Below are 24092 nucleotides of genomic sequence, written 5' to 3'. Positions count from 1 at the left end.
GATGTAGGGGTGTACCAAGATGGAGGTGGACAGTATAAGACCAAGTGAGATGCTGAAGTAGAGAGATTGTTTGTGGTGTTGATTAACATGAAAAGTATGGGTCTTATCTGAAGGAATGCTCAAAATAGCATATTGTGCAGAAAAAACAAAAAGGTTTAGTGGTAGTAAGCTAACCTGGGTAAACCTAGAAAGTTTCTGTTAAAATGATGATCGTAGAAAACCGTAATCATTGTTATTCTTATAAATGTACAATTACACTCATTTAACCTCTTGTATATTACTTTAATATTACAGCAGATAGCTTTATTTATTTTAAATGTAATATTATTTTTTATTTTGAAAGTAATATTAAATTAATTAGTTAACTTAATGAAATAGTTATCATTTTTGTGTATAAGCACCACTATGAATGGTCAGAATGGTCAAGACTAATCTGGCCTGTTAATGTTGTTGCACTGGCACCTAGAGAAACTCAGATCTGAGAAGTTCATTGTGCAGACCGAGACTGACAAAAAATGTGTTTGAATTGCTTGAATTTTGGCCAGTCATTGCTCAAATAATCCAAACAAATAACATTTTTATGCCATTTGGAAAAAAAATTAAAAGTAAAAACTCAAACTTGCACATTTACAGTATGTAAATTACTATCAACAATTCTATAAACTGTAATGTTATGCACTTTTTTGAACCATTGTACAATCTCAGACAGTTAGATTTTACTCTACACATGTAATGATTTTGCATTTTTACCATAGTATACCACAAAAATGTGGGGAAAAAGTATAGAGTTTTCAACAAGATAAGAGTTTTTTGTTTCCTTGTACATGACCTAAAATAATTTACTTCAAAAGTCATAGCTTCGCTTAAATAAAATCATGTGTTTAACACAATTTTTTACTGTTTTCAATGGGAAGTGGATAAATATTTCTTAAAATATGTCAGATATTGCTGGGTTGTAATTGATACCTAAAATCTTGTTTCAGTAATTCCATTCACAGTAGTTAAAGAAGAGACTTGAAGCTTTTATTGGTAATTGGTCAACAGTGTAACTATACCTTAGGGGAAAAGAATATTAGAATTATAATTTATTATTTGTGGGATTTGCATTTTTAACCAGAAAGTTAAATCATATCTTATATGGCTTTCATTTTTTTTCAGATATCAAAGAGAGGTTTACAAATTATGTACTTCTGCTAATTGTATGTCTTAGAAATATGGAACAGTTTTCCTGGAATCCGGGTAAGGAATAATACATCCATTTATTAAACTGTGAGCAGGCTAAATCAAGTGCAGTGCCACCAATATTATACTTCAAAAACAAACAGACATTTTTTGGAAAAAGCCCTGATTAGCACTCCCGGTAACACTCTTACTCTGAATTGTTACATTTAAAAAATGTCCACTGTGTTTCTTAAAGCAGCTTTACAATTCCACTGTGTGAATCCACAGAATTTAAATTTGGGACTTTGACAAATAGAATTTTATTTTGCGGGGTTGCAGTTGGAATAGTATAGCCTTCAGTTTAATGCAGAATGTACTGTATAATTGTAATCTTCTGAATAATAATCTGAATGTATACTTTTTGTAAAATTAGCTTATAGTTTTTTTTTTTTTAAATAGCAAATAGCAAGTGGTTTCAGTGTGTGTGAGTATTGTGTGACACCTCTGTGTGCCAAGGGACATTCTAGATCCTGTCTAGAGCTGAACGCCTTGTTCCCAGTGCCTTTAGGGTCGGTTTGACACTTAGTTGGATTACCAGGGCTGCGAGAATATATGTATGTATGTATGTATTGTGAACGGAACCCGGGCACAGACAGGCAGACATGTTGTTTCTCCACCACCACATGTTTATTTACAATATATACAAGTTATTAAAGTGCACACAAACCCCCAAAGTCCTGGCCACACAACGCCTTATTCTCTTCAGGCCGCCTCCTTGCCTCCTCCAGCAAGCTCAGTCCTTCTTTCTCTAATGACTCCAGCCTCGAATGAAGGGAGGCGGCCCCTTTTATTCACACCCGGATGTGCTCCAGGTGCTTCCCGGCAATCTCCCACCGACACGCCCCCGTGTGGCGGAATTGCCGGCTGTACTCCCGGAAACACTCCGGGTGTTCCTGCTTCTCTTCCCCCCAGCTCTTCCTGGTGTGGCGGAAGTACTGAGGTCCAGGGTTCCCAAGGCATCAGGGCGCCCCCTGGCGGTGACAACGGGCCCCCACAGGGTTGGGCTTCCAAGCCCTCTACCCGTGGCCCCCAAAGCAACCAGGGTGGCGACCCCAACGTGGTCCAAGGTGGGCGCACGGCCTCTTTCGGTCCTCCAAGCTGATCATGGCCGGGTCATCGCCCCGGCATCCCTGACAGTATGTATGTATGTATGTATGCAATTTACACTGATTAAAATAATGTGCTTATACTGTAATGTTGAATCATCAAATTTATAGTACACTTTCATGTTGAGACATTTTATATATGAAAGGTTAGTTTCAACATAACCATTGTATGACAGTGATTATGAATCTTCAAAAGCATGTATTTTTATTTTTGCTTTCATCCTGTTGTAGATCACTTATGGGTACTATTTCCAGATGTGTGTATGGTCATCGCCTCAGAGATTACTGTGGATATTGTGAAACATGCTTTCATAACAAAGTTTAATGACATTACAGCAGATGTAAGTATATGAATAGTATGCTAGCTTCTATTTCTTACAAGATTACAATGTTTTACATCTAAGATTTGGTATTGGTATAACAATCTATTTTAATGACATCTTTTCCAATGGTATTTTTTCATAAACATAAATATTATTGTCAAATTGCATTTTTTGCTATAATCAGTATTTTGATTTACCCTGGTATGCTGTAGGATTTTTAGGCCTTATTGTTTCAGTATCTATTTTCATTTATTTTTAACCCTCATGATTTATTCAGATTGCCTTCCTCATTGTATGGAGCCCCATTAAAACCTAGTAGTCATAATTATTACACTAAATGATGAAATTTATAAGCTATAATCAGTATTTACATGAACAAATAGTCGACTTCCTTTGTTTTCTAAAAAAATTTTTAGATAAAGAAAAGGATTTTATGTTTGGGAACGGTTTGACTGAAAAAAGAGCACAAAATAAAACTAACCAGATTAACATATGTTTGAGATTGATCTGCCTAAGCACTTTTCCAATGGTCAACCTAAGTATGTATAAATTTGTAATTTATAGTATAATAATCCCTTAGGCCAACAGGTCAGCCAGATGCAGACCCCATGTTTCCTAAAACACTTCAAAAATTCCCTAACCTAATGATACTTTAAGGCTGATGTGGAAGAGACAAAAATGATGTGCAAGACATTTTGCATCCCTACATATACTGTATATATTCGTGAGATTTTATACACAAAGAAAGTACTTCCCTCTCTTTATATGAGGCTTCACCAGAGCACGACATGGATGCTCCAAGAGAATTCTTCCCTGTTCAGTTTGTCACTGTACCAATCATTGTTGATTTCACTTCAGATAATAATAAAAGCATTGCAGTTGCTAACATCAGTTATGTTTAAAAAAATCAACAGCCTTTTGCCAGCAGCTGTATGTGGCAATGTCTTTATCCAAGTGGTCTTAAACTTTTTTCTGTTCTTACTAGGGCTCATGACTACATCTTTAGACCTTGTGCTCGTCAAGGAGACATTTTTGCTTCAACAATGGTTATTTATGTGCCACACTCAATAAAAAAACTTTACATGTTTGTGGATATATTTATATTCATAAAGTGGGATTTTGGGAAAAAGAGTGGATTTTGCCCCCTATGTATTGCTTATCCATATCACAGAGATGTAGGAGAACATACATTTGTTGCTAATATTGGATTGGAGTGAACATTTTCCACCAGCCTTTTTAATAAACATCTTTGGAACCTCCCAAAGAGTGTCAATTGGCAGAGCATAGATAATTCTAAAGCTGGTAGCTTTGCAAAATTATTGTACATATCTTTTCTTGCAGTCAACCACTCCACTAAAATCCCCCAGCATGATCAGCTTGTCGTCTTATAGGGGCAACAGTCATTTCAGCATCCAGATTAAAATTATTTTTTGATATTCTAATTAGCAACTAAATTTGGCATATAGACAATGATGATGTTGGCTACCTAATGGTTGTTTTACTGGAGAATAAGGGTCACGAGGCTTTGCCCATGCCAGTTGGAAGGCTGGTAAAATGGTTGATAATCTGGGGCCTCATGTATAACGCCGTGTGTAGAACTCACACTATAACATGGCGTAAGCACAAAAATCCAGATGCATAAATCTGTGCGTTCGCCAGCTTCCATGTTCCTCCGCTAAATAAATCCCGATAAGCATGAAAAGTAACACACGTTCACACGCCTGCTGTCCTGCTCCAACTCCTCCCAGAATTACGCCTCTTTAAATATATAAATCAATATAAATAACCCTTAAGCTCAGCCTTCTGTGAAAAGGCAATGGCAGAAGCAAGAGGGAAAATACCGATAATTCTCTTTCTGATCAGCTGCTGTACAGCTGTGGTTCACACTCAGAAACAGTGATATAAATACTCCCAAGTGGTGCAGTGAGAGTAATATGGAAAAAGATGATCCGATGTGGGATACGAGGTGCAGTGAGAGTAACAACGCTAAAGCAGTTATGGTATTTGGAATAGTTTGACCATTTTGTGGACCATTATATTGTTACAGGTTAATTACAATCAGATGCATTAAACTAATAAACAATATGCAGTTAATTTCAGTGTATTTGTAAAGCCGCGTCAGGGATGTGGATCTAAAAAAGAATGGATACCCACACAGGAACAGTAGCACTGTTTTGACTCTGGGTGCCGCCAGTCTGCAAAACCGAGCAGAGAACTTGCATACGACAGTTTATGAGCTACCGTGGAAATGTGTGTGGCTTTATGCCAAATTTAGGTTTTATACATCATGATTTGAACATGGAAACGTTCTTATGCAACATTTTGTGCGTACGCACCGTTTATACATGAGGCCCCTGTTCCTTCAAAGCAAAGCCAGCTCCATGAACAGGTTGATTTCTGAAACTGCCTCTACTTTCTCATAGTAGTTCTTCCTCAGGGAAATGACTCTCACTCAAGGCTGTTAAGTCTATTGTGTATCTCAAGATTTTGCTGACAAATTATTTTAAAACATTCACATTTACTGCTGATTATAAAGGCACTGATGCTTATAAGTAGCAAACTTCAGCAGTTTGTTTCTGTAGTTCCAATAAAAGAAAGGGAGACCCTGCTGGTTTTCTAGTCATTATTGAAATGGAGTTTCAGGCTACGTTTAGAATGTATTTTTTACACTCCTTTTATTGAATGAGCAGCAGGGATTCTAAATAAGACTGTGTCATAGATGCAGCTGCTGAATTACACATCTGTCTCAGTTTGAGTTCCAGTAACTGCCACATTACATGCAGGTTTGTGACTATGGATTTCCAGATTCAAAATCCTGTCTCCTTCACATATACCCTACTGTCATAACACTTTAAGGAACACTTAGTGGATACCATAAAGGAAGCAAACTTCCAGTCAGCCACATCAGTCTTAACAGGGTAAACCGTGACTGTAATGGGGTGAGGGTATTAGGAGGTTGGTTTGGGGCATGGACACTGCAACCAGAAATCACTGACCCATCACAACCTACTGCTGTTGAGGAATTAAATGTTAGCTTGCTATTTGTTTGTACTTCTTCATAAACCTTTTGCAGTGGGAGAGGATGCATGGAATAAAAGACATTAGGTGACAGTTTTAGTAATAATCAACTTTTGCACTAAGGTCAAGGGATACAGATTATCTACTGAGGTGTTGTTATAGAATCACTTGTGTAATCTTGAAGTGGTTATTGTACTAGTAGTCATATTACATAGTAAAGCTTCCACAGTAGATAAGTAAGGGAATTAGGAAAGTGAGCAAGATTATTTTTCACTAACTCTTTATTCTGTAAAAGGTCAAAACTGTTTTTGTGGTAGGTTATGTTTGAGGCAAGATTTTCAAAGTTGCAAATATATGAATTTATATGCTGTATCCTAACTATTTCAAGGCCCTTTTTATTCCATCCATCCATTATCCAACCCGCTATATCCTAACTACAGGGTCATGGGGGCCTGCTGGAGCCAATCCCAGCCAATGCAGGGTGTAATGCGGGAAACAAACCTCGGGCAGGGCGCCATCCCAACGCAGGGCACACACACCCACACACCAAGCACACACTAGGGACAATTTAGGATTGCCAAAGCACCTAACCTGCATGTCTTTGGACAGGTGGGAGGAAACTGGAGCACCCGGAGGAGAACATGCAAACTCCACGAAGGGAGGACCCGGGAAGCGAACCCAGGTATCCTAACTGCGAGGCAGCAGCGCTACCACTGCGCCACCATGCCACCCTTTTTATTCCATATATTATATATTAGATATTTTGAACAGTGAGAGAATAAGGTTGGCCTGCAAAGGTACAGTTGTCTGCCTTTCAAAAGTTGCTTGCACCAACACTGGATACTCAGTGAGTGCTGAGCAATTTGTGCTATGTTACAGCAATTGATAGTTCCTGACACATAGAATGCAACGTATAAGAAAGAAGCAGTTAGGATCTTCTTTCCATAGCTAATCATGCAGGTTTGTGTTCAGCACTATCAGATTCCTTTGAAAGGAATATCTGGGGTACTATTCCTATCCATATAAATAGAATCATAGGTACATTTACTTTTTAAAAGAAAGACTTGCAGTCTCAGGAGATTAATAGCTTGTGGTGCCTCCTGCTTTTTGACACTTTGCTTACACAGCAGTATATTTTTTATCCACAAGATTGAGAAGAAGGCTGTAAGACAAATCCTATGCACATACTTTACATACATTATCTTTAGCTATCATTTTGCCATCTGATGCCCTCTGTTACAGGAAAGCACTTTCTATAGCAGTAACATGCAGAAAGTTTGCTGTTTTTAGGAATAAAAGAAAAAAACAACTGGTATTTTTGGAAAAGGGTCAGTTTTAATTTGTCGTTACTTGCTTCCTTGTGGTCAACATCAGAGGAAAGTTTTACAAAGAAAGTGATGTAAAATATAGGTAGCAAGAGCCTTAGGGAAGGATGCAAATTTAGTCAGTCAGGAGTCTTTTAAAGACATGGTTACCAAACTTGGTCCTGGGGACCCTCAGTGGCTGCAGGTTTTTGTTCCATTCAGATTCACAGTTGGTGATAATAATTGATAACAACTGATCTCATTTAATTAGCTAGTCTTTTTTACTCTTCTCTTATTCTGCATTCACAAAACAAAAACACAACAGTATGGTTTTTATATTTATAAGACATTTAGAAATATTTAGATTTTTTTCTAAAGCTATAAGTGCTTTACTCTCTTTTGTTGTTTTCCTATTTTTTTCTGTGTAGTTTGCTCCCTTCATTTAACCCTAATAGTGACAATTAACAACCAGCATACTAGTTACCCAGGATGATCAAAGCAGCAACGACTGTGTCAGACTCGCTAATTAGTTAATAATCAATTCAATAACCAGAACACGTGGAAAAGTAGAATGAAAATTAGGTTGAACATATTGTTGTCAACTTAAAAAAACATATTTGCCATATAAATGCTAAATACATTTTAATAAAAATCTACCAAACTTAATTTGTAATTTCTACATTGACTCCAAAACACAGAAACTGTGAAAAAATAACTCGCTTAATTAGGCTTAAGAGTCCAGTTGGTTGGAACAAAAACCTGCAGCCACAGTGGGGGTCCCCAGGACCGAGTTTGGTAACCACTGCTTTAAAACAATTGATTCAGTTTTTGACATTATATATACATTAAACCATGTTTTAAAATGTTTAAAAATGTGAATAAAATTTGAAAAAACAGTAATTACAAGTAGGAAAAGTGATGATTGTAACGTTTAACAGCAGGAAGACATAGCATGAGTAAGGATAGTGTGGGTACAGTACTACTGACCTTCAGGGAGAGTTTATTCTGGACGGAGTGCCATAGTTTACTGGTTGTTTTCTTGGGGTCAGTCACCCTGTGGTGATGTTTTGGAGGATTTAAACCCTGATCATATGGGGCTAACTTTCAAACTTGAGAGAGAAAAGCAGATAACTTGCTGGAAAAGTGAATGTAGTATCTATAATATTTGTGAGGAAGCAGAGTGTAGTACAAGAAAAAATAGCTTCAGTTACAAGCCTAGATTTGTTATATTGGAGGCATTCCCATAGGAGTTCTGAAGCTAATAATAAAACAATAAATACTCCCAAATGAAGGAGTTGCTATAATGTTAATTTTGTGCAGTGTCAGTGTTTTCCATCTTGGTGCTAATTGCAGTATATACATTCACACAGAATTAATGTTGAGGTGTGGGAGGTTGCTTCAGGAATTTCTTTACATTGTTTGCATGTTTTCCAACCAAGCACATTTTTTTAGGAAGCACTGAACCCAATTCACATTTTCCCGCAGAACAGATTTCTTGTAAAAACTTTTGAGTTTGTCGCCCACAGAACAATTAGGTCATGAGTGAACATGCACAATATAGAGTGAAATACTCTGTGCCAATAAGTGTTTTATTATTAATACATAGTATGTAATGGGCAACTGAGTTTTAAAAGCATTGCATGCTGTGATAGAAGGTATATAAAAAAATTACTTGGTAGAGATAGGGACATTGCTCTTCATATTTTGACACTGGATGTACTGTAGGAAAATGAAAAATAATTATTTATTTGTAGGTTTTAATGCCTTAAGGGACTTCAGATTAGAAAAATTAAATTTTCCCAACAATTTTTTTGAAGAATAGGTTTGCTATATTTCACAAAAATTGTCCCACAGGGAGCCAAGTTGTTTCATACAGACAGACAAGCTGAACAATGACAGTGTTTGGTTTGTGCACTTTATGCAAACAAGCCTACAAATATCATTTGATCTTAAAAGAATAAGAGAAGCATATGCTGGAAAAGGCTACAGACACATTTCTAAAGGCATGGGTGTTCAGTAGTCCACGGTAAGACAAATTGTATTTAGATGGAGGAAATTTAATACAGTTGATACTCTCTCTACTAGCTGGTGTTTTGCAAAGATCATGGCAAGAGTAGAGCACACATTCTTGAAGATAGGGAAAAGAATCCTAGGATAACAGCAAAGAACCTTTGAAAGAGTTTCAGTGTCCCATAGAAGAAGTGCCCTAAACAAAAATGGTGTTCACTGAGGGTCACCACAGAAGAAAGCAGTTTTCTCCAAAAGATATTGATGCCAATCTAATGTTTACAGATGACTACTTTGATTTTACACAATGTTTCTAGAGCCATGCTCTGTGGACAGAAGAGACAAATCCTAAGCTCTTCAGCAGAAACAATGAATGCTATGTTTGGAAGAAAAAACACTGCACACCAACATCAAAACCACACACAAACCATGAAGGGTGGTAGAGGAAGCATCATGGCTTCTGACTGCATAGCTTCCTCAGAATCTGGACAACCTGTCACAGAGGAACCAGTGAAATCAAAATTGAATCAAGAATGTTTATTGATGAATGTCAGGGTTGCAATTTGTTACCTTATGCTTATTAAAAGTTGTGTGATGTAACAAGAGAATGAAACACCAACCACATGAGTAAAGCAACAACAGATTAACTGAAATACAACTACATTTTTGTGGAGGAACAGCTATATCAGAGTGCAGACCTCAACCCAAACAAAATTCTGTGGCAGGACCTAAAGAGTGGTGTTCTTGCAAGAAATCCCAGAAATGACAATAAACAATGAATTTTGTAGAAAGGAATTGTCTAAAATTCCACCAAAACATTTGGTGGAGCTTATTGTTGTTAAATTAGCTTCTGCCAGTTATTGAAAACAAATGTACTTTTCCACCTTGGACTGTAATTGTTAAAAATGTGTTAAGGCAGACCAATTGATGTGTGTTATTAGTTACAGCAGTTACTGTACATAATCCATGTTATGCTGAAGGGCTGATCAAACATTTTCTAACTGCAATAACAATATCTTGTGTAACATAAGAGAATTTTTCATGATATCCTCCTGGAAGGCCATATATCACTTTTCCTCTCTTCCCTTATCTTTTTGCTGTCATTTATAAACTATATGCTGGGTTCTAAATGTAATATCTTAATTGGGTCTAAAAAGAATCCTTAGCAATGTATATAAAATCCATACTTCAGGTTTTGTCAAGCCTTAAGAAGTTTACTAACTGAATTAATTATCTGAGCATGTGCAGAATTTGAATGTAGTTAATGACGGGTCAGGAGCATTTTGTTATCTAATGAATGCGCATTTTTGCCTTTTAGGCATTCAGATTTATCAAAATTCTAGTTTTAGGAGTGGGAAACTGCTAAATGAAAAGGAACTGTTATGTGTTTGTGCTTTATGGAGTCTTATATGCTTTATGGATTTTTGGAATGTTTTTGAAATAATTTTATAAAGCTAATTAACTTGTTTATTTAGGATGTCTTCAGACACTTTATTCAGTACTTAGTTCGAGCACCTTTGTTATAGCATAGAATCTTCTTGGGTATGATATGATAAGCATCCCATACCTAGATTTGGGGATTTTCTGCCGTCCTTCTCTGCTGATCCTATTAAGCTCTGTCAGGTTTGATGGATACCTAGGTAGACAGCTATTTTCTGGTCTCTCCAGAGATGTTTGTTTGGGGTAAAGTCTGGACGCTGTCAACCTCTAAAGGACATTCCCAAAGTTGTAGCTAAAATCGTGTTGTTTCTTTGCTTTCTGCTTAGGTCATAGTAATAATAATAGGAGCTCACTACTCAAAACGTAAAATGTGGGGAAGACCTGGGCTCGAACCCGCAACCTCTTGATTTAGAGGCAGCCGTTCTTACCTCTAACCCACCCATGCAATTGATATTTGGGCTTCGGTTTTTACATATTGACAGCAACTTGTAAATTGAATAATTTTTTTTTTTTGGTTGTATTCTTGAACAAAGGCGCACTTGTTTTTTTTATAACTTTTGTGAAAGTATTTGATATTTGAATTTTAGTCTTCACCCATTATACATTTAACGTCAACATTTGATTAATTTTATTTTTTGGACAGAATTTCTAGGCACAGCCAGGGTGTTGAAGGGGTCCGGTTTGGTGGACTCAGGATTGGGTCACTGCTTTTTGCAGATGATGTTGTCCTGTTTGCTTCATCAGGCCGTGATCTTCAGCTCTCTCTGGATCGGTTTGCAGCTGAATGTGAAGCAGCTGGGATGGGATGAGAATCAGCACCTCCAAATCCGAGACCATGGTCCTCAGCCGGAAAAAGTTGGAGTGCCCAGTCAGGGTTGGGGGAGAGATCCTGCCCCAAGTGGAGGAGTTCAAGTACCTCAGGGTCTTGTTCACAAGTGAGGGAAGAATGGACCGTGAGATCGACGGGCGGATCGGTGCGGCATCCGCAGTGATGCGGGCCCTGCATCGGTCTGTCGTGGTGAAAAAAGAGCTGGGCAGCAAGGCAAAGCTTTCAGTTTACCAGTCGATCTACGTTCCTACCCTCACCTATGTTCATGAGCTATCGATAGTGACCGAAAGAACGAGATCGCGAATACAAGCGGCTGAAATGAGTTTCCTCCGCAGGGTGTCTGGGCTTTCCCTTAAAGATAGGGTGAGAAGCTCAGTCATCTGGGAGGGGCTCAGAGTAGAGCTGCTACTCCTCCGCATCGAGAGGAGTCAGATGAGGTGGCTCGGGCATCTGATCAGGATGCCTCCTGGACGCCTCCCTGGTGAGGTGTTCCGGGCACGTCCAACTGGGAGGAGGCCCCGGGGAAGACCCAGGACACGCTGGAGGGACTATGTCTCCCGGCTGGCCAGGAACGCCTTGGGATTCTCCCGGAAGAGCTGGAAGAAGTGGCCGGGGAGAGGGAAGTCTGGGCCTCTCTGCTCAAGCTGCTGCCCCCACGACCCGACCCCGGATAAGCGGAAGAGGATGGATGGATGGGTTTGATTAATTTTTACTATAACATGGAAAAAGTTTCTGTTTTAGTTATGCGTTCAACATTTCTTGCCTAGAATTTCCTGCCATCCTACATTTCTCCAGATCATTGTAGACACGGAACACACATGAACTGTATGTATTCCAAATAATGATATATATTATTTACTCTATGCAATTCAAGGCACCTGACACCCAGATAGATAAACTTGAGCTGTGAGAACTTCAGTGGCATCTGGGATGAGATAGCAGGCTGCTTTCTCCTTGTGTTGATTGACACATTTGGCAAAGCAAAGACGCTGATGGAGAGGTGTGAAGGAATTTAAGGTGGACCGGCATTATGACTTTTTTCATAGGCTTCGGGGATTCTAGTGTTAAAAGTAAAAAGCTATTAAAAAGGTGAGACTGATTAACCCACTTAGACTTCAAGCCCAAGGTGTTTTTCTGCCAGGTGCCAAATTTGGATTGCATAGCAAATGATGCACTACTTATTGGAATGACAATTGCAAAATGTGATGTGCCATCTTTTGAAATGATAACAACACAGCAAATGGATGAACACACAGACAGACACCCAGACATTTATTCTTTTATTAAGGTGTATTTGCCAAGACTTCATAAGTCTTAAGTTTACATACTGTATGCATATACAAGGTTATACTTGGTATGTTTCCAAAAAAAAAATATTTTTTTGCTAAATAATAGATTTATTAAGATCATATTTATTTCGTTTTAGGTTTATAGTGAATATAGAACCAGCCTTGCTTTTGAACTTGTAAGCAGTCGACAGAAAAATGTAAGTTATAATTTTATTAATCTGTTAAAAAAAATAGAATTTTTCTGGTATTAATAAATTATAATGTATTGTCAATAATAAAACACTTTCTTAATGCATACACATTTTAAAAGTTTGCTGGTCTTTTATGTATGAATCCAAAATGTAATGAAATTATACTTTTTACCACAGTCTCATCTGTTATTCAGGAAATTTTCTTAAAATAGGTAACTGTATTCATACAGTTTATGAACCTGCAGTCATGTTAGCTAGCATTGGTTTGAGCCATATATGAAGTGTGGTAAAATTAACCCCAAGAAATACATTAAAACAGATTAAACAGATGCAAGAGAAGGTAATAAGCAACTAGTTACACTTCTCTTCAGAATTTAACCTCTTATGCAGTAAGGGTTTTTTTGCAGTATTGCTCTAAATTACATTAGCCGAAAGTAAACCGCTATTATTCTGTGTATGTCATAAAGGAGCTAGAAATGGCTGAAGAGTGGTAAGTACAATACTCCAAGGTGTTCCTCTTTTTGGAAACATTGTGCCCCTTTTTGAAAACATTAGTCCCTTACACCTAAATAGTCTGTCAAAACAAGCATTGTAGTTTGTTTTTTGAATTTGTTTTCACACACACACACACACACACACACACAATAAAATGATTCTGAAGTAGCAAGAAACAGTTTGTAGCATATAATTATGTCCTCATCCAAGCCTTTACTTTGAAAATAATTTTTCATACCAGTCGTTGAAACAGTCTCTATTTGCCATGTAGGTAAAAGTGGAATTGAATTTTAACTTGTCAACCAGGGGCGCCAGATAGGAAGGAGGATGATTTAACTTGTTCATCCCAGGGATGGCACATTAATGTAGATTATGGGATGTGGGATCTCTGAAGGTACGCCAGAAATATGAAGAGATCTGTACAATTTATGAATCTCATAAATCAGTGAAAGTCTACATTAACACTGCCACTTTCTCTGTTGTGATTTGAAATGAGAGCAAAGCCTTACTTTCACAAATAACCCAGGCACAGTTGTTGAAATAAGCAAAATAAAACCATTTCATTATAAAATGAGGATAACAGAAGAGAATATATGCAAACATATAGATATATGTATATCTGTAGATATACAGTATTTAGACAAAAGAATATAAAAACAAAACAAAATATAAAATTTCAAAATCATAAGTTTGATTTTTTCTCTCCTATAGAAAAAGGCTTGTTACTTATCAGTTATATTTGTTGCCATAAATGGAACTTTCCTCACTTTTAGGGAAAGGCACACAACTTACGAATTCTGATTTTTAATTGTAGTGGCGCGCTTGGCACAGAGATGGCGGGGGCTGACTCAGAGAGACAGCAGCTGTCGTCACCAGGAGGCGCACCGATCACAGTGTTCAGAGACTGCTCTATGCGGCTGAATATTGAAGTTCTCCATTTAGCTCAAGCTGCAAGCACTTGCCTCAGAGCTGGAGACTGCTGGTTTGTGACTTTGCCGACATTTCACAACAGAGCAAATCTTCAAAATAAAAGAGCTATTACTAGTCACACACACCACACATACACTTAAACCAGTGTCTATAAGCCACTTTTGGGTCACAGATGGCCGTTGCAGCGTTGCGAGCACACAAAACGTATTGACGTTATAATCTGCTGCAGTCACTGATTGTAATCATCCTTGCCTAATTCATGAATTCACTTAAACCTCTGATGCTTCTCCTCAGCCTACTTTTGATTTTATTTCTCGTTTGTGATCATGCTAGGTTCTGTCTTCCAGGGAGGGTAAAGTGAGTGCAATTAGAAATGGGTTAAAAGGAATTGCACGCTAATGTTTACCTCTTCTGTGGTGTATACTTTAACAAGACACTATCGGAAACTTTTTTTTCCTTATGTGCTTGTGCCATCATGGCATTCGATTGAAGTGGGAGAAAGGGGTGTTCTCCATGTGAACTGTCAGTGATGTGTGGCGTGATTCAGTGACATTAGATCGGAAAGCCATCCCCCATGGAAGTTTGAGCAATGTGATTCAATGACATTTGATCAGTGTGGTGTGATCACTGTGTTTTGCACGGTGGTCCCCATGTGAAACTGTGAGCAAAAACATGGTGCACCATGATACAAATATAAATTTGAAATCCTACAGTGTTCTGCCAGTGGGACACCTTGTGCATAAGTGGCTATAATCATCAATTTAGGTGAGTAGATATGTGAGTAGTGATCTTAATTTGCATATTGTAATGAGTAGTGCTATGATAAATTTTTATATGTAGTTTAGGGTTACAGTCTAGAAAAATAAAATAGTCTTTCCAATTTTTTTTTTTTTTTGTATCTTCAGTGTCCAGTTGAGGGCTGTGTGGATGTGAAACAACCAGACAGCATGAGACTTATAATAGAAACCAACCCTAAGGGTTACGCACCCACTTTCAATTTGGGTATATGTACATTGATGTGAAAAGAAGCCTGTAGTACATTGCGAGTATGGTGGGATGTCATGCTCAGGCAAGGATTTGAAGCCAGTTTGTGGAGCTGTGAGGCTGCAGCAGCAGTTACTGCACCATGAGAAATAAAACAGTAATATATATACACAGATTAGAGAAAGTGTTTGAATCTTAATTTGAAAAATGTATTTCTTCCTTTTCATTATTTTAAGTTGCATTTACCTGTATTTTCAGGCATATACAGATTATAGTGATTCTGTGTCTAGAAGAATGGGATTTATTCCTTTACCTCTTGCAGTACTAGTAAGTTATTTTTTTATAGTTTGGCCTTTACATCTTTTTAGCTTGCAGTTTATACAGGTCTGTAATAAGCTTATTAGTTCAATAAAATTAAAGTACCTTCTTTGTACCTAAGGTGATTTTGTTCCTTGGTACTTCCATTCACCTTCACATACAGTGAATTTATAGTATTAGTTTATTTGTGTTATCACATTATCACTTTTACTTGTAAAAATATTGATCCATTAAAGTCCGAATTTCTTGCTTTCTAATAATTCATTGGCTATACTAATATATAGTATTACATTTGCTTTCTTAGAGCTGTAGAATTTTAATGCCTCCTTTTCAATTTGTTTAACATAGCTAACAAGAGTTGTCACAAGTTCTGTAAAAGTACAAGGTTCGTTGGCATTCATCTGTGTTCTGCTCTTCTATCTTGGGTAAGAGTTTATGTCTCATCATGTTGCCATTTTCACTTTGATTTTCATGTGTTTTTTTAGTTGATACTTTTGATTTACCTACCTGTTTTCACATTTCACGTATCATTTTAGAGTGGCTATTATTTAACATTTCAGACATCTATCACAGTGGAATACTACCGTGTATATTTGCATATAAGTCAGGTTTTAAAACCCGAAAACTCGATCATAAAATCAGACCCCGACTTATACGCCCATTCAAAAATACACTTAATTTTTTTTTTACATCTTTTTGCTTCTTCTAATCTTGCACCAGTTTCTCAGACACATCAAATTTTGTTGCAGCAGTGCAATTACCAATTTCTTTCATCACTTCAACGACTTTTAATTTAAAACCAACTTCATATTTTCTTCTGATCGAATGCTCCATTGTAGATAAGGGATGCTCTTACGATAAAGGTGTATGAGGGTGTGAGATACAAAAAACACAAAATAATGCAAATTTCGCTTTGGGATAGTTCGGGTATTACCGTGTGGTCACGTAGGCACAATACATAGAAAAAAAGGCAGTGTGCTCTGTGGTTACTCTCTCAGGTGGGTGTTAGCATGTCATAATCTCTTGCACCAATAGCGTAAGTTTTCCGCATTTGGCTTATACGACGGACATTATAAAATACCAGAAATTATATGGTAAAATCAAGCCCTGACTTATCTGTGGGAAAACTTAAATGTGAGTATCTACAGTAGTAGCTTTCCATTGGAGAGGTATTTCATAATTTTCCATAATAGCATATAGGGTTCACAGTCATTGTGTGTTTGTATACACACAGAGACAGACAGAGAAAAAGATGGTATGGGAGGAAAGAAAACATGTTGCTAAAGTTTCAAAATTAATTTAGTCGTCATAAAATGATTAATATTAATGGCTGAAAGACTATCTTAGAAGGGACACAAACCAGATAGGGGCAGGGTGCTAACTGTTTAGTTTTACTTGATGATTTTGTTTAAATATGAATGTTTGGAATGTTGTACCAATTGTATTTTTGACTTAACTGTGGTTTTTTATGCTAATGTGATCTATAAGCTCAGTAAAACTAAATGAGAGAGAGTGATTGGGCCAAAGGTATAAGAGATTCATTCTGTAGTGTCTCTAAGATCATATCCTTTCGTTTAATATAAAAAAATAAATGCTGTTTCTGAAACTCAAGGTCCAAATGTAATTTTATGATCATTTACTTGCCAGTTGGATTAAATCAGAACATGTTCACAGAGCAGTAATTCTTACACAAACATTGTCACCATGCTAATGCATTTATATTATTTTTCTGAAATAAGTCAGTCAGTCAGTCATTTTCCAACCCGCTATATCCTAACTACAGGGTCACGGGGTCTGCTGGAGCCAATCCCAGCCAACACAGGGTGCAAGGCAGGAAACAAACCCTAGGCAGGGTGCCAGCCCACCGCAGGGCACACACACAGACCAAGCACACACTAGGGACAGTGTAGGATCACCAATGCATCTAACCTGCATGTCTTTGGACGGTGGGAGGAAACAGGTCATGTAAAAAGGGCCACTTTTAAATAAATAAGCAGTGCGCTCGTGGCTTAGTGAGGGGGCATGGTGGTTGTGTGGCTGAAGTGGTTCTCGGGGCAATTCGTGATGTGAGCGTTTCTCACCTAAGTGCACAGGTGGGAAACTGTCCGCATCCGTGATTGTTCCTGGGGCTGCTGATTTGCCACAGCTGCCATGCCCTTTTGATAAATAGAAGCGCGATTCGGCTAAGAGAAGAAAAAGAAAAGAGAAAGAGACAAAGAAAGACAGAGGTTGCTGGAGAACAGGAAGCAGTGTGGCGAGAGAGTTGGTGTGAGCGAGCGAGAGAACAAGCGAGCGAGTGAGTGAGGGCTCGCAGGTAGGCAGTTGGAAAGTGAGCCCCAAGAAGGGTTTTTGGCCAACACTCGGTGGGGGCAGAAGGAAGCAGTTGCTCCAGCTGAGCGAGCAAGGAGCTGGAGTGACCAGTTGAAGGACGACAGGCCGCGTAAGGCCGTGAAGGCAGTGGGAGTCGGGAGGCTTGGTGGGTGAAGTCCTTGATGTGAGCGTCCTAGTCGTCAAGGAAACCAAGTCTCGGTCTGGGGTGAGTGCATGACTGAAGCCAGGAATCGGGAGGCCTCCAGACCAGTCGAGGGGAGAAAAGGTCAGCTGCTGAGGGTGCGACTCTTCTGTTGCGGGACCCAGACAGGAGAAGCAGAAGAGCCGCCAGGGTAAAAGAAGCACCAGGCTTTGTGTTAAGGATTGTTTCCTGCATTGTGTTTTAACCTTGTTTTTAAAGGATTGTTTTTCTAATGGATTTTAACCTCCACGTTTCACACTTGTTTTATGGATTATTTATTTGAACAATTTTGAATGCACTGCACTTTATTTAATTTGAACGTTGTTTTTTTTGTTGATTGTTTTAATAAAAGCACTGTACACTTTTGCACCATCTCCTTGCTATGTTGTTGCCTCACTGCTTAGCTCATCATTACCAACGGTGATGGGTTCAAGGGCTCCCGGACAGAAAGATGGGAGCATGCAACCAACCCGCATCATCACAGCCGCCCACTGAAATAAGTCTTATCACTTTTATGTATGCATATTTTTAAAAAAAGTAAACATCTGATTTCTGTTCTGTCATAAACTAACTGCAGTCTTATATTTATTCTTCTTGGTACCACTACAGTTGAAATTCTTATTTTAGAGCTTGTGAGATGGGAACCATTTCATACTGATCCACATAGACCTTTATTTTTAAACTGCCTCCACCATCAGTAAAACTTTGATTTGTACATTTTATGGCTGTGATTCCAAAGAGAAAAGTGTATTGAAGTTAAAGACAATTTGTGTGTTGTTACATTAGTAGTTTATTCAAAAGTATTATGAATCTGAACACAATTACACACATGATGAATACTGAGAAAACAATACACATTTCTTTATTGTTTTTATTATATACCTTATTCTGCAACCTTAACTATAAATCAACTGGTGAATGTGTCCCCTAATACCTGTCCAAATTGGTCAATAATACATTCACTTTTCTCATTTATAAATTGTTCTCTTTTTTACATTTCAAGTTTAATCAGTACTTGTTTTTTCAAAATAGTGTCAACATTTTGGGTTCAAAACTATACTAATGAGGGAGGCCTGCATGCTTTTCAGGGCTTAACTGAGTATAAGTAAAATATTTGTTATTCAATTTCAGGTTGATAACACTTAAAGTTTTGAACAGCATAGTTTTACTTGGAAAGTCCTGTTCATATGTAAAAGAAGCCAAAATGGAAGAAAAACTTTTTCAAAATCCATCGACTTCTGCACCAGGAAAACCTACAAGCAAAACAAATAATGTTTTTCATCCACCTACAGGTAGGTATTGGTTAGCTTAATGCTCATTATTCATTGCATTAATATATTGTGACTTTAATGTTTTGCATAGGAGAATATTGGAAACTTTTTTTATTCGTTGTCTTTATGATGTTAACATAATTTGTTTCCTGCATTGTGTTTTGCAATTAAAGAAAAAGTGGATCTTTTGATTTTTTTTTTTTTAACCTAGAACTGTTATAGTTATTACTGAACTCACACTTCAGAGTAGTATGATTTGGTATGATTGATGTACATTTTTGTTTCTTTAGAAATTATTAAAACAAGGAATTATATATTTTTATGATTGTTTAGAATGTAACTGATTGTGTATTTCAATAATAACAAGTACAGTATACCATTTTTATAGAAAAGTCATCAGAGAGGTCAAAGTTGCAATTTCTTTTTTACTGTCAAAATTGCAATTCAAGCTGTTAGTATTAAAGGAGCTAAAATTAGGATTACTGTATCTTAAGAAAAAATATTAAAAATAATAATACAAAATTTCTGTTTTATTTCTGTGAGTAAGTGGCCATCTGGCAAGAGGTTTTTAGTTGTAAGGATGCCACCAGGATAGCATGGCAGGTCTTAGATATACCATAGTGGGAAGACAGCTTCTGATTTGGGTGTTAAGCTTTGTATGTGTGTTGGATAATCCACAATGGAAACAGCTGGGTGAGGAGAGAGATGCGCAGTCGGGTTGCCTGAGCCTTTATTGGATACAAACAGATGACACAGAGGGTTGGAAGAAGGTCAATGTATTTCGAGGCTGAGAGAGAGTAGCACAAGGTCAGAGGTCTTGAGAATTACTTCCCATTTTGGCAAAGATAACCCTCTGTAATCCCCGAAATGAAAGAAATGGCTCAGTTTTTGCAGTTGTTGTTAACTGAAACTACTCTTTACAACAGAGTTAGCTTATCAAATCTATAGTCTGAATCAAACATCAAACGAAGGGTTTTGGTTTGCATTTTAACTTATTGTGACCGTTTTCCTGTTTGTTTGACAGACTATCCATACTTTTGGAACATCATATTAAATTATGCCAGTGTACACAGGACAACTGGTAAAGCCACACTTCACAGGATAAAGCTGTAGCAAAGGAAACAATTCACCAACCCTAAGCCAAGAGTGTGTTATAAATAAAAAGTTCAGTCCATGTGACACAAAGTAATGATTCAGAACAAATGTATTGTTGGTGAGTGACTGTATATTTAGCAGAGCCATCTTCACTGAGGCAAAACCAGAATCTGGCAGCAGTATGTATCCTAGTTCTTAGAAATTATTGTTTTGAACTCTGCCCTGCATATGTGCAGCGTTTGCCGAAGAATGCAGGAGATCCAGGAGAGTATTGGGAGACAAACATATCACGATTTCAAGCACTGTTGTGAGATGAAGCGTTGCTGTTGGAAGCAGGGTTAGAAATCCATGGAGGTGCTCAGAAAATTGCCTAGATGTCTCTGGGCATCTTCTCCTATGGAAAGAGCAGGAAGGAGCAGAAATCACAATCTACTGAATTGCTTGACTTTCCAAAACTGGATTATATTGTTATAAATAGGTAGAAATTGAAAATGTATATTAACAAAAAGAGTAAAACATATATTCTCTTTTTTCATTTTATAGCAGGTGCTTCACAAGACTCATCTGAGTCTGTCACCAGCCAGCCAGTTCAGCAATCAAACATTTCTACCCCCACACTTCCAAAAAGCAACTCTGACCAGTTCCTTACAACCCCAGATGGTGAGGAGCAGGACATAACCCAGGACAGATCTGAGCTCAAGCACAGAGCGTCAAAGAAAGATTTACTGGAGATTGACAGATTTACAATATGTGGAAATCGCATTGATTAATAGATAACTTTCTACTAAAATAGCTCAGGAGTTTTGGCACGGCAAATAATATACTCTGGAGAATTGTTTGCCAGAGGTGATGGCAAAGTATTTATTAAGGTACAAATAATTTATTGTTCACTATAAACAAATGTTTATGTGTTCAGTTTCATCCTGACCTGAAGCATTTGGATGAATTCTACAATTAAAATAAACATTGGCAGTTAAGTTACAAGAAGGCAGTCTCATTTTTCAGCTTGTCCTAGTAGGTGGACCAGTTATGACGCAGTACTCTGATTGCAATTGAGGCTGCAAAATAAATATCGCTTTTTGAAGGATTGGTTACATCGTGCACTGTTCTTCCAGTAGGCTTTGGGAGGAGAAGGAAATGCCTGTGATGAAGGAAGAAAATAAAGTGATATTTGATGTTTAACTCTTTACGCTAAAGAGTTTCACAAAAACCAGACAAGCTCAGTAATATGGATTGCAAGCAAAATCAGTGCATCATTACAGTCAATCATGTTTTTATTTCGGCCTTTTCCACCCCTTCATTTGACAAGGATGCTTTTGGCACTCGGAGTGAAGAATGTAAAGCCAAAGACATTGCTTAAGGTGAATGTAGAAGAAAACAATATTCCAGCTGGTAATGTAAGACTATCTAGCTTTGAAATGTTATTAACTTCAAAGTATAAATGCAAAGGATGGATCTTATATCAAATTATGTGTTCGTGAGTGAATGTACAAGTGTATGTGCATGTGTGCATATTCCTGCCGAATGCCAGTATGGAAGGTAATGTCAGTAGTCACTTTTTAATCTGTCTGCTTTAAGCCTTGATGAAAAGATTGTAGATGTGGGTATGTACGTGCCCTTGTGCAATTATGCATAAACATGTATATAATCAAAAGCAATTATCACCTTCTATGACTTGTTCTATGTTGTTCATCTACTTCTGAATGAACTGAGAGTATATGCAGTGTTTGCTGTAGGCTTTCATTCTGTTTTTTGCACTGATCTACCATACTGTCTTATTCTGAAACATACAAAAACATTTCTCAGGTGCTTTGTAATACTGAGCTTGCAAACAGAGTTTTAATTTGTGCCCTCAATGAGACATTAAGAAGGCAGGGGTTTGTTAAGTGAGCCGAGAATGCTTAAAACTCTATACAGTTTTGTAGAATTAAACTGAGGTTATAGGAACTTACATTTGCAGTTTGCTCAGTATATGTTGGTGCCTGCAGGGCAGACTTTTATTGCAGTGTTTGAGGAGTCAAATCTTTTAAATGTCAGCTAAGCGTTCCATTGCAGTTTTGTGTGGTTTACAATGTATAGTAACAGTATATTTCCTATTCCTAGGTTGTTTTTGCCATAGAAACACTGAAAATAAATCTGCCTTAAGACAATGAAGCTGCAGATCTCACCCTTAGTAAGAGAACATTCAAAAAAGAAAAAGTAAAATGGGCACTTAATTTAACAAATGCAATGATCATACATTGACTGAAGCAGGCAATTAGAGTTGCTTTTCTACCGCATATATTCCAGGTAATTTTGTAGTAATACATTTTAGTTACAGAAATTAAAACATATCAGTATACAGTACAGCATACTCGTACCTTCCATTTTGTATGATCCAATTGCAAAAATGTTTGCATTTACTACATTTCAAGCTTCAAGAAACTTGTCTGAAAGTTTTACTCTGTGATAAAAGGTTGGATTGTACTGTGCTTTAAATAGTAAATTCCAACATTTTTGTATAGTTTGAATGTCTTTGTAATTTGTGGTAAAGATAACTAAATTTTCATGATTAAAATAAAAGATTATGTAAATTTTTTAAAAATACAGCTATGCATCTTATTTTATAAGATTTTGGACTTTCTAGAATTGAATTCTGCATTTTGTCATGTACTACTTTCAGTGAGGAAGCCAGGTAAGACCCTCAGTGATGTGAATGCCAAGAACAAACTCCACAGCATTAGGAAGCCCTCTGGTTCAACCAGACATTGAAAGTGAAGAAACTGTAATGCTGCATGTGAATGTTTGCTGAAATGGATAAGTATGGTAGCAAAAACCTAACTTTCACTGAACACACCATTGATGTTCTACAGTATCAAATAACTTAAATTTAACTGACAATAGTGTTTAAAGCATGTCATTAAAAGCTTATCTCTGTGTATTTTCATGCCTAGAGCATTTCCCATGTATGGTTCTGTTGGGTGCCTTCGGGTGCATTGGAGATGACAAAGAAGAGCATTGACACCTTGAAAGAGGCTAAGGATGTTTTACCCAGGAATGCAACATTGGTTCATTTGGGAACTGGGCTATTATCGCTGTCCCATTTTAAGGCCAATATCTTTGTTCTTCTTTGATTGGACCTGAGTATGCTGCCATGTATTTTTGCATATAGTTTTGTTATTTTTGCTCTTTGTGCATTTGGTTATAATGATTATTTATCATGATCGACTAATATTTTTAAACATTTGACCAAGTGTTCAGGATTTGACTTTTACCCAAATTAATATGCAGATGCTACCACCAACTGACAACTGGCATGACACAACTTAGAATAAATGACCAAAGATAGCTAGGAAATGGCAATGAAGGGGAGATGTTCGAGTAAGAAGAAAACACTGCAACAACTAAATTAAGAGGCAGAGGAAAAGCTACAAGATTGCTTTGAATGTGTTTAGAAACTCTTCATCAGATCTGGATGAGTTTAAAGATATCGAACAGGATTCTTTAAAAAAACTAGGGGGCTCTGCCCCCTGCTTGCTTCGCTTGCACACCCCCGGGTCTGGTTTACTGGATATACAATTTAAAGAGATGGTTATTTTCATGGGATTTGTTACATATGCATTATTTGCACTTTTACTTTAAAACTTTAGTAAAAACAATATTTGGAATTAACTTTTCTTCAAAATTGCATTGAATTTTGATTCCATGTTTGGACTTACATCGTCACATTACTAAGAGCTAAGAGCGCAGGAAGTGTGTCTGACAAAGAATTCACACGAC

The 24092-nt window shown here is 37.4% G+C and overlaps 1 protein-coding gene across 2 annotated transcripts in view; it reads left to right on the top strand.

The window, feature by feature from the left end:
* Positions 1-22520, top strand: part of tapt1b (transmembrane anterior posterior transformation 1b) — an 82095-nt gene extending 59575 nt beyond the window's left edge. For both annotated transcript variants that reach the window (XM_039751532.1, XM_039751531.1), the window contains 7 exons: positions 1159-1239; positions 2559-2668; positions 12675-12734; positions 15396-15464; positions 15804-15880; positions 19099-19259; positions 20877-22520. In XM_039751532.1, coding sequence (XP_039607466.1) covers positions 1159-1239; positions 2559-2668; positions 12675-12734; positions 15396-15464; positions 15804-15880; positions 19099-19259; positions 20877-21103 — 785 coding nt within the window. In that variant the 3' untranslated portion in view covers positions 21104-22520. The remainder of the gene's footprint in view (positions 1-1158; positions 1240-2558; positions 2669-12674; positions 12735-15395; positions 15465-15803; positions 15881-19098; positions 19260-20876) is intronic.
* Positions 22521-24092: the final 1572 nt, after the last annotated feature.

Source organism: Polypterus senegalus, chromosome 4, assembly GCF_016835505.1.
Source record: "Polypterus senegalus isolate Bchr_013 chromosome 4, ASM1683550v1, whole genome shotgun sequence".
NCBI classification, from domain to species: Eukaryota; Metazoa; Chordata; class Cladistia; order Polypteriformes; family Polypteridae; genus Polypterus; species Polypterus senegalus.
Note: the sequence above shows the minus strand (reverse complement) of the source record. Positions and strands in the feature narration are given on the sequence as shown.